A 12,377-nucleotide genomic window follows, 5' to 3' on the forward strand; every position below is an offset into this window, starting at 1 on the left:
AACATTATAACGCCCCCACTGCTGAAAGGGCGAGCATATTTGGCGCGACGGGGATGCGAACCCGTGACCCTCAAATTACGAGTCGCACGCCTTAACACGCTTGGCCATGCAAGGCCGCATATACAAAATACAATGATTTGATTACAGACGAAACAAGCCAAGTATACAAAGTATTAAATTTATACTCCAAAAATGAACCAAGTAAAAAATATAAAAATATTGAAAATTAATGTGTTGTAGATACCTAAAAGCAAAAAATAAAAATGACGTAATAATTATTTATACATTAAAAACAATTACAGCCTTGTCAAAAAGTTTGGCTAATTATATTACTTCGATAGCCATGAGCACTCACTAAGCAATACTCCCGGTATATTCGAAACATTGGTATGTCAACGAGCCTGCATGGTGTTTCTTCTTGGTAGATATTTGGGTTAAATTATTTCGTTACCCCGATGGGGAACGAAAAATAAACCGGAGCAGTCTAAAACTCTGGTTTCTCATCACCCCACACGCGGCTGGAGGTAATTAAGCACATAATTTGAAACTTATGAACCGAACTTGAGTTACACTTATTTACTACACAAGAGTGGTGGTAGTAAATTACCTTAGTTATCGTAGACAGTTTATGATCTCTACGAGCGTCGGTCGAAGCTGTGAAAAGCGTTCGGCTAGCCGGAATGCGTGTGAAGAGCCAGACGAGTAGCTGCAGCATACATTCTCTCGAAAATATCTATTGACATAGTTGTGGTAACAACGGAAAGAGCAAAGAGAGGCAAAGCAAGCACGTCGGCACAGTTAACACATATAGCTTTAATTTTTAAAAAAAATTAGATACTTAAAGACGGGCCTCTTTCAGGGCTGGGATCCAAAGAAACTGAATTTTGCTGAGGGGAAGAAGCGGGAGTACCCCGAGAAAACCCACTTTTACGGGCAGGGCGCCGAATAGAAATGCCCTGACCGTGCCCGGAAGCAACCTGTAAGAAAACAGATACACGGAAGCTAACATTAAATAGCTGGGGTACGTATGAAACAACACACATTAGTGTTTGACGTTTGTAGGAAGTCGGTGAGGTTTGGTTCAAGAGAACCGACGTTGGTAATCTTCCTTGGTGTGATCATTATCAACCTCTTGTGGGACAATGGTCCCAGGTATCTGGAAGACCGTGTGGATGATGTAGTTGGTACAGTTGTCTGGTTTTCTTGCGGAGGTTTGCTAGAGGCTCTGGTGATTCGCTTGTTGTCTTCTTCTGACTGGATTGCTTGGTGGTTGCTAGCGATGTTGGTTTGAAATTCTTCGTTTTTGTACAGAACTGTTCAGTAAAACCTGAGGCGTCACACGTATTGATATCTAGAGTTGTAGACTGAGTGCTTTGTGAACGTTTACTGTAGAAATCAGTTTGGGTAATCTTGCTGGTTGATTGTTTCTTGAGCTGTGTTGGATCGATGACTGGGTTTTGTGAGTTGTTAGTTGGTGGAGTATTTTGTGGCTGAATGGCGGGTTTGGGTATCCTTGACTTGAATGAGCGACGGCGAGGGCTATCGGCACTGAAATGGAATAAATGGTAATAGCATACGTTGGGTAAAACGTAGTCAGCAATGTGCTTCGAAGTAGTTACTATCTTGATGAATTTGGTAGACTGATTGAAATTTTTGGAGATTATTCTGTGGACGGTGAATATCTCGATCTGGCTTTGGCTTTCTAGGGAGTGTTTGATTTCTGTGGAATAAAATCCTTTGAGAAAAACAGAGAATCGGTCGTTCTGTGACTGACTAACTGCCTTAGATTTCTGTATTCCAATGTTTGCATACGTATGATGAGACTGCTGGTGTAGAAGGATGGAGGAGAATTTAATACGCTTCGGCGTATTATTCGGATTATGGAAGGGTCGATGATAGCACCATGCTTTGCCTCGCCGATGAATGTGGCGATTTATAACGCCGAGAGTTGCGGAAGCATAACTTCGTCGATTAACGGCGGGATTGGTAAAGTAGGTCCACGCAATGAAAACATCATGTAAGAAGAGTGTAAAAATAGTCTTGCAAGGTTGGTGTCTTCGTTGGGAATCACAAAATCTGTCGTAAAGTTAATCACTTATAATTGACCTACATGGGGATTGAACCACAACCTTCGCGTTATTAGCACGACATTAACCAACGGAACTAACAGGCCACTAGATGCCACACATGTGGCAGTCTCGAAAAGTTTTCCTTCTTTTAAATAGTAGAAACAAACTTACAACCAATCTTGAATAACTTAGAAGAATACTGCCAGAAACATAAAATAAAGATAAATATTCCCAAAAACCAACTAATACTATTCACCAGACTAAAACTACTGAAAGAACATCGACGAAAGTTATGCATGACGGATCACTTTTACGGACTGCTTCCTTGGTTTAATTTCTAGGAATAACTTACGATATCAAATTAACGTGAATACAGCATACTAACAATATCCTAACAAGAATCTGGAAAAGAGCAAATTAGGCAAGAAGCCTATTAAGTGAAAATCATGGCACATCACCAGATTATATGATAAAAATATATAAACAATACACAAGACCCATTATATAATACACATGTCGAACCTGGATAAACATATCACAAAAACAATCAAACAAACTACGAAAAATACAAAATTCAATCTTAACTTCAGCTTATAAAGTACCCCTAGTTCTTTCATTCATGCACAAGTATGCAAACACAGAGAAAATATCCGATAGACTTGCATAAAACAGTGAATTATTTTAATAAGAATTTGGATAAAAATGGTTTATTGTGAGATCTCGACAGATACTGCGCACATGATGGACATAGTCGTAAGTACCTCTTTCCAATGAATACATATTTAAGAAATATAAATCAACCTGACCACCATGCACTAGACGTTTAGAATTAGTATAATATTCATAGCTTTTTTTTCCTTTCTTTACTTTTTCGTTTTTGTTCTTTTTGTTAAATATCTCAGTATATAAATACAGTGGAACCCCTCTGCAGCGGCCACCTTCGGGATTGAGACAAAATGACCTGATTATAGGGGTTCCACTGTACATAATTGGGGATTATCTAAACAAAAAATGGGACTGTGATTGAATTACCGCTTTCAAGGGGTGATCGAATCTGAGGGGTTTCACTGTAGATTACAAAATTGAAACTGATAATGAAAATGTATAAAAGAAGTATAAATTCATAAATTAATTATAACAGTAATCTAGTGGGATTTTAAGCATATCTGTACTATATAGTGCACGAAGGGTAAGCTACTGAAACTACTAGGGTAGTTAATGCTAGACGAGTGTAACTGTGTCGTCATACAAATTCGTAGTAAATTATCATAAACGTAAGCTTAATTCAACAGTTCTCCATCATCTATAACAGCATGGAAAGGTGTCAAAAACTTTGAAAATGGGTCTCCATGATTTGACAGAAGCCAACCTTTTCTGCGCTCTCGTGAACATAACGCACCTTTTAAGAACAGGTTTACAAACAAACAGGTTTGCGACTGGAGATGAAATACGTATGTTTTATTAAATTGTTAAGTACAAAATGGACCTCTACCCTGGGGAAGTCTTGTTAAGCGTTTGGTGGGATATTGTTGGTGTCATCCACTTTGAGTTGCTGCCACTCTATGTAACGATTACATCAGACTTCTATTGTCAACAGTTAGCTCTCTTGAATGTTGCACCGAAAGAGAAGGGGCCTCCTTTGATCAATCGTAAAGGTGTTGTGTTACACTAGGATAATGCACGGCCCCATACATCACGGATCACATCTGCAAACAATGAAGAGTTAGACTGGAAAAAACTTCCATATCCCCCTCATTCTCCAGATCTTGTTCCACCTGATTATCATCCATTCCGAAGTTTGCAGAACTGTCTTGATGGAAAAAAAAAGAGCTTGGAGCACATGAAGAAGTCGAAACTACCTTCTCTAGATCCTTTTCCTCTAAACCCCAAGAATTTTATAGAAGCAGCATTCTGAAACTTGTGAATCGTCATAAGGAGGTAATTAATATTTATGGAACATGCATTATTGATTAGATAACATTAAAAACATTTGAAATCCTTTCTCTTGTTCCGAACCTAAATCAGCCATTACTTTATGGATGACCTGATATTTGTGGTTGTCGGTGAAACATACAGGTTAGGTGTAGATTGGAATAGTAAATGCACAAATTTGTCAATGGAATCTGCCAATCTATTTGCTGGATCATATAGCCATCCAGTAAGAAACAGCATCACCAGTATAATATAGATATTAAAGATGTGTGTCCTTCAAAGCAAGCACCATGCAGAGTTCCTTGGAATATAACCCTTGATAGGATACAACTTGCACTGTTGGTTTAGTTAATTAGACCTTGCTTAAGAAAGACAATGAAAGGAGAGAAAAAGACTTCTTATAGCACTCAAGAAAATTTATATAAATTTCTTAAACATAATCTTAACAATTGTCACTCCATTAAAAATTGAAATAATTTTATTTAACTACAAAACTGATACTACAGATTTCTTTTTGCAACTGCCCAACAAATGTTTTTTTATTAATCACAATATTTAAACTGATTCTAAGCAGTTTTTGCATAACCACTTTGTCCAGAAAACTATTGTTTCCTTCAAGTTTCCTTTGCTATTTTCCTGTTTATAATACCTACTCTGCCTGTGTATCTTCTACTGCAATATCATTTGTTGTGCACCAATTTTACATACAACATAATAGAAATATGTTTTCACCCACTGACCAGTAGAAGGTTGCAAGACACGCGTTACAAACGGCATATATATGTTGAGTGGCACAACATATTGCTGTTTTGCTATGGCTAGGTACAGTTCATACAGGTTCCTTCAGTTGGTTTTATATTCCTCCATTTCATGTGGAAGCAACCTGTGTACAAGTTTTTCCAGATGGAGATCCTTCTTGATTATAGTTTACATTGTTGCCTAGTTCACATGAACAGTTTATGCCACAGACTTGTTTTTGCAGATTCTCATCTATTACAAGATATCACACTTTGCCTACATAGGGCTAGGGAGAGGCTTACTGTAGGTCTTGTTATTAATGGCCTGGGTCTTTAAACTGTTTAATAACCATTTCTCCACTCCATTAGGTACAAGGGACATTCCTCTCTTGGAATTTGGAATTCCTGAATTGAACACATCTTATGATGAGTGCATGAATATTTACCATTAGAAAGGGCTTTTACATACCCTCACCAAAAGGCTAAATTGTGGTAACATTACACTACCTACAAAAAAACAAGTAGCATGAAAAATGTAGTTCTGATATATTTTGTTCCATCATGACTTCATATTGGTTGTGGTTGTCATTAGTTGCTGTACTACATATTGAAAACAGTTTTAATATAACATACCAACTCTGTAGAATGAAATTTTTGTTTTAATAAGTTAACAGAAGACAGACTTTCAGTTTGAGTCTTTTACAGGCCTGTTACACGTTTTGTTTTAGTTGTTTTTTTTGCAACAGCAATGTATCGAATTTGTGTGAACAGAATACATTCTGAAAAAATGTAAAACTTATAGCATTAAAATCAAAGAAACATCAAAAACAAGAGAGGTATTGCAGTAGAACAATTATGTTACACTGGTAAAGTGTACAATGCAAAAATTATCTTCATGGAGGAAACTTTGAAATCTTCATGTCACCTATTTATGTGCCATGTACAAGAGTATGGCATAAAAGTATAATAATTAGTCTGTCATATGACAACAGACAATATGGCATATTTTCTAATAATGACACAACCAACTATTGAGATCAGAAACATGAAATGTTGCCACATAAGTTAAGAGTGACATGTATTATGTTTCACTTCTTTTTTTTTATTCTGTGTTATATATGTTATAATTATATATTTACCCAAAAGCTGAAGAAGAAATTACATTTACCAATTCCATTACATTTGTGAAATAAAATTCTGGCTAAAATCACTTTACCCTAACTTTGTTCTTACCTTGTAAAATCTTTTGGTATTAATCAAGTTTAATCACTTACATGATTTATCTATTAGTAAGGGCATCTGAATTTTAATGTTTTTATTTCTTCTTTTTCTCAAATTATAACCACCATATTATGGTTATAAGCATAATCTTTATTAAATGAAGTAATATGATCATCTTCCTGTCATTTGATGGATTAAAAATATGAAACTATTTTAGTTACATCTTATCTTGTTGAGAGTTTCATAATTCAGCATTATCATTGTTCTTACTATTCACACAAGTACATAAGAAAAGCAATGTATATTATCTACTTATTATTCAAAGTCCACTTAAAGCAGAAACTTTGGCACAAACATATCATCACAAATATTTGATGTTTATAACCAACCGTGTTCTACAGTATTTTTACTTTATAAAATTTGTGGTATCTAAAAGTAAAATTATAAGACAGGACACTAAATAAATTTCCAGCATTATTTAATTAATGAATAAATTAGTGATTCTTGCATGAAATCCAGATTTCTCTTTTCAGAATGTTCCTAATAGCAGATACACATGTATGTCAGAAACATTTAAATTATGGTACAAGATTAATAACAAACTTACAGAGAAGAGTATCAGAGAACTTTGATTTATTCATGTTTATATAACATTCCAAATAAAGGAGCTGTACAAAATATGGTTATTTAAAGAAGCAACTAAATAATTATTTTCTTCTCTTTTTATTCATTCTTATTTTTATTTTAGCTCCTTTCTGTGCACCTTTTTTAGATGCTGACACTAAATTCTTGAACTGTCCAGCAAACTTGACCTTTTTCCTATAAAAATTAAAAACATTTAGTAGAAATTACTAACATTACTAATTACATTGGAATAATTGTGGTAGTGATTAAAATTAAAAGTAACAAGTCACTATGTAATTTATCCATAAAAAGACACCAAAGCAGAAAAACAGTTCACTGCATTAATTGTTTAGCTATGCCAAATACATTTTGGATTTCTTACCTTCTATTTAAAGTGTGCCTATTCAGAGGGATATAAGCATAAGGATCATATTGCCCTTTCTTTTTCATGTCACCACATGCCTTCTGTTGATGAAGAAAAGTTACAATATATACTATGAATATAATTTTTTTTTTTGTCTTCAGATATTTACATAAAACTTATTACATCTATTTACACTAGCCTTACTTAATTTTAAAGTGATAGGCCAGAGAGAAGGCAGGCTAGTCCTCAGCACCCACTGCCAACTCTTGGATTACTCTTGTTTGGCAAAGTAATAAAACCTGACCATCAACCTTCTAAATAACCATGGCCCTGCAGATCCATAGTTCACCATGTGAACCACTGGGTCACCCTTAGTCTTCCTGCTAGTAATTTCTTTTGATAACGTTCCTTTTGTAAACTGTTTTCAAATTAATGTAAAATATCAAATTTCACCATGATGACAGCTGGTATGGGTATTAAAACTTTTATTGAAATAAAGTAGAGAACAACGTTTTGACCTTGTTGGGTCATCTTCTTTGTTAACCTGAAGATTACTTAAGAAGGTTGAAATATTTGTTTTCAGTTACACTTTATACATTATCTGTTATTTTATCAAACTTAATTATATGGGGTCTGTAAATTTTACTGACCTCAAAACCACCATAAAATTTTTAAAATATCAACTGTGCTTTTTTGCTCTAAAATGACTATTCAAGAACACAAGTGTTTAGACTAAATAGCTTAAATCTCATAACACTATACATTTATATATATATTTATTCTCTTTGTTATATTGACTTTTGAGTCATGCCTACCTAACACTACAGAATTTGAAGCAATGTGATACATGTGTACTCAAGTTGTCATATAAAATAATATGAAACTGACCTCTACTCTGTACAAAATGACCCTGTCTTGGCATTGTTTTAGAGGGCTAGTAATATTTTGTGACAAACAGTTACATTTCAATTATTATACATTATATGTCTATATAGATTATTACTGTTGAGGAATAAGTTATTAAACTATTTTTCTTAAAATGTAGAACAGTAAATAAAGAAGTAAAGCAAACAATTATTGCTTCTAACTATGACCTTTGAATTTAGTTGCTGCTTGATATAAATTGCTAAACCTACTAAATCTTTTAAAATTTTGCATGTGAAAGATATGAAATATTTTTTTAGGTTTTATACATACAGCAGAAGAACAAAAAAATCATAAATAACTACAATGATACAAAAGATTTCCACTATAATTTATTAAACTCAGTAACTAAGATGTATTTAGATCTAAAAATGAAATTTCAAGTAGAATAAAGACAACCTACATCTTTGAAATCTTGGTTCAAAAGAAGGAAATGGTTTCTTAACACATTAAAATAGCTGAGAAAATCACTAGGAAAGTATTATAAGCTGTCAATTGGTTATTCACACATCATATACTGAAGTACATGTATAGAAGGGACCATTTCCAAAAATCAAAAGAGGTGAAAGAGAGCCTTTGTGTGTTTGATTCAGCACAAAAGCCATATCTCAGCAAAATGAAAAGATACAAGATTTTTATTTTATATTTTAGATTGCTAAGTTGAGTTCATAATTTGTATGAAACTATAGACTTAATATTCTAACATCACAAACATATAATTTGAACCAATGCTGCATTCAACATGCTCAATGACTCGCAAAAATATATATTTAGATGTTGTCTTTTAATATTTACTTTCAAAGTAGGAAATTAACTAATATAAAATACTAGCATTTGAATTATAATCTACAATTTGATACCGTACTCACTGACATAAATTTAAAAAAAGCAGTTCAGTAAAATTTTGAATGCTAGTCAACAAATGTGATCACATGGCCTTTGACCCATGTCCAGTTGCAATAGAGTTCTTAGGTGAAAGACCTGATTAGTACTGGATGTAGCAGATAAGTTTTGTTCACATTCTGTTAGCATTCCTTTTATTTTCACTCACAATTTCTTAGAAATGTTAAAAAGAGAATAATTTAAGAACTGTTTACCATTAAGAATCATGTTTCTGCATTTTCATTTTTTATTATTATCACACATATAGTGTGGTTAAGATCACAACAGACAGCAAAATTTGGAGTTCCAAAACTGGATTATAACACTGCACAACAAAATTTTTGCTTCTTGAACACTGTTGGGTGTTCCTTAAAAACCTTTGGCTGCTGATCATGAAAATCACATCCAAATTTGCCCATCACGTACCGTTTCATCAAAATCTTCAGTTTCATCAGGACATTGCTACAATGGAAAAACGATATCAGGGCAACTGGAATCCATCAATGCTTACTGACTACTGTTGGACACTGCAATGTGATGCACCAGACATTGAATACAAACAAAAATCAGGAGCAAAACACTTTTAATTATGTTGAACTTAATAGCGTGTTACAAACATATACGCAATTAAATACGTTATTGCTGGTAAACAGTTAACTGTCTATTTCTCAGAGTTCCTATGTGATGAAACAAAACCAAAACTATATTTGTGCATACCTGCCAGGTACCTGTCACAATCAACAAAAACTTTTCAAATAAATTGCTGTGCAGTGTTATGGCTCATAACAAAATTTCACAAAATATAATAACAATAACAAGGTATTATACTATTCAAAAGTAATAAGTCAATCAGAAATAAATGTTTAATAAATTATGCAAAGCAAATAGAAGAGATTAAAACAAAAACAAATTTTCAGTTATTAAATATTTCAAGTTGTCCCTACTAATTACGAAAGTTGTGTGATTCTGTGAATAGCTTCTGAAACTTTAAAACATGAGTAAAAGGTATATTCTTTAATATTTTAAATTTAAGGTGAAAAAATATGTAGATCCTACAGTTTTACTTTCTATAAAGTGACCTACTATGATACAAACAGTCAAATCAAGAAAATTGGCAGCATGTGTGAAATCAAGAACAGAAAAATTATTCAATTGTAATCTAAATTCACTAAGAATTAACTGAAATCAATTTATTATTTCACATTAAAATTACAAACACAAAATTTCATGCCAGTCTTTTAAAAATAAGTTAGAAATAATTTTACCTTGGAATTATTTTCTGTTCCTTCCTTATTTGGTTTACTAAATGTACGGTGGATACCCATCCTCACAACTAAAATAAAGACAATATATTACTTTTTCTCTACGTGTTAGTTCCTCTATCATTCTGAAATTTTCAATGAAACATTTCATTTGAAATTAAAAAAAAAAAAACTTTTGCAGAGGTTTCATTGGTAATAAAAGTTATAAACACAATAGAACTGAAAAGTATCCCACTAGTTCAAAATGCATGCTCATAGTCTCACAATATTTCTCTCATCTAAGATACAAGAATTTACTCACTGAAAAATAAAACCCCAGTGATGAAAGGTGATAGCTTATTTCTTTAAATATACTTCACTCATACAAATTTTCTCACCATTTCTTCACACCTTCCAAGCTTACAATCTTATTCTGTTTAAATCCTTTTAAATATTAAAAGATCTCTCAACTTCATTAAGATTAGTAAATTAAAGTACAAGAAATTTGCATGCATAATCAACATTGTTACCTGCTTTATTATGTCTATGAGCAATTAAACTTAAATTGCTGGATCCTATTAAATGGTCTAATACCAAGAATAAATAAAATTTGACGAATTAAGCTTGGAATGACCAGATTTTAAAACCAAAAAAACAGGGTAGCCCAGCCCTTGCCCCTAATATTTCAAATGGTGTTTCTGTTTTTCTTGGCAGTGTGGTACATAACGTTCAATCTGCCATTCTGTGCAAATTGTGCATTTAGCTTTGATATTGAACTCACTTGCCTTTAAAAAAAAAACAACTTTCAAGACATCTAAAGATCATTTTCATTTCAGAATTTTGACACTATGTTAGGTTAAACATTTTCAATAAGAAAAGCATCTTCTAGAGGACATTCACTATGTTTAACCATCCACCACACATTAACTGACTACTATAGGTCTACTGCAGTACTATTAAACAAAATCCTGCACAGGCTTGAGTTTCTCACCATGCACAAAACGAATTTCTGAGATTTTGGCAACAGGAAGATACGAGTCACAAAAATAAGGAAGTTAAATATGTCTATTAAATTACAGGTAAAATACAACTAATAGTTTGATATCTTTCTCATAACATCTGGACATTTTGTGTGTCTCAACAAAAGTTAGAAACAAACTACTAAAAATCAAATCATTAGATCATCTAGGTAAGCTGTCTTTCCAAACCTATTTCAAAACTCAATTTTTATTAGGTTTGTCATTGGATTAAGAAATAATATAATTTTATGTAACAAAAGCACTCAAACTAGTTGACTGCAAACCAAAAAATACCAATCACTACAATCGATAATTATTTTCTCAGAAGGAAATGATTAATTTTTATTGATATAATAACCTTTCAGTTTTTTTCACAAAACTACACCTAAAACTCCAGAGCTTTTAAGCTGATATTATTCATAGAATATCAATAGACATGTTAATATAAAACCTACTTAACCCAAAAATACACTATCTGATGGTAAATTACTATAATATTCTGATTAAAATATGGAACAAATATGTCTCAAAACAACAGCATAAAATGTAGCTTGTTTTTCAGCCAATATGTTTAAGCTAATCTAACCTTGACTTGTTTTTGTTAGTTAAAGTAATATTACAAAAAAATATACTTGAAGACTGATATACTTCCAAAATATTTAGCCTTTTCCATGTAACTTCTACAAAAACTAAAACAATAAATAAAACATAGACCCAATGAGAGAATGTTATAATAAAATGGAAAATTACTGTATTTTTAACTCTTATACTAACAGTTTAAAATAAAACATTTGTTCAATCAAAAATGTATTTAATAAATATTTCTAGAGTGATCTGTAAAGGTAGGTTACAAAAACAAATACATTCTTTCATATTACTTTACTTTATGTGCATTTTCTTATAGCAAAGTCACATCAAGCTATCTGCTGAGCCCACCGTTGTAAATCCAGAGACTTACCGCTGTACTAGTGGGGGCCTTTCGTGTACAGATCAAGAGAAAGAAACATAATATTGTAATACTAAATGTAATTTTCTTTTCCATAGGATTATTGATATTCATTCCATTTGCATTACATTTAAAAAGGATAGTATGCACGATTTATCCTAACTTTCAAAGTAAATTGAATGAATGTATTTATCATTACCTTCTGCAATCCTCAAACGTTTTCTTAATCTCACTAATACCATGCATAAACCATTTAAACAATAATTTTACCCTGCAATAAACTCGTATAAAGCTTAACTCTAAAGTAGAGCTAAAAACCAATGTTTTCTGGACAGTTTATACCAAACGTTATCAATGTCAAATTAATATATATGACTGACAAACTTGACTAAAATTATTTATACTAGTTCTCTATCAA

The 12,377-nt window shown here is 32.6% G+C and overlaps 1 protein-coding gene across 2 annotated transcripts in view; it reads right to left on the reverse strand.

Annotated features, from left to right (window-relative positions):
* Window positions 1–6,575: 6,575 nt before the first annotated feature.
* LOC143253613 (RRP12-like protein) overlaps window positions 6,576–12,377 on the reverse strand; it is a 137,226-nt gene continuing 131,424 nt past the window's right edge. For both annotated transcript variants that reach the window (XM_076507730.1, XM_076507731.1), the window contains exons 33-35: window positions 10,019–10,086; window positions 6,966–7,048; window positions 6,576–6,778 (exon numbers count right to left, since the gene is read on the reverse strand). In XM_076507730.1, coding sequence (XP_076363845.1) covers window positions 6,667–6,778; window positions 6,966–7,048; window positions 10,019–10,086 — 263 coding nt within the window. In that variant the 3' untranslated portion in view covers window positions 6,576–6,666. The remainder of the gene's footprint in view (window positions 6,779–6,965; window positions 7,049–10,018; window positions 10,087–12,377) is intronic.

This window comes from Tachypleus tridentatus, chromosome 6 (assembly GCF_004210375.1).
Source record: "Tachypleus tridentatus isolate NWPU-2018 chromosome 6, ASM421037v1, whole genome shotgun sequence".
NCBI lineage: Eukaryota > Metazoa > Arthropoda > Merostomata > Xiphosura > Limulidae > Tachypleus > Tachypleus tridentatus.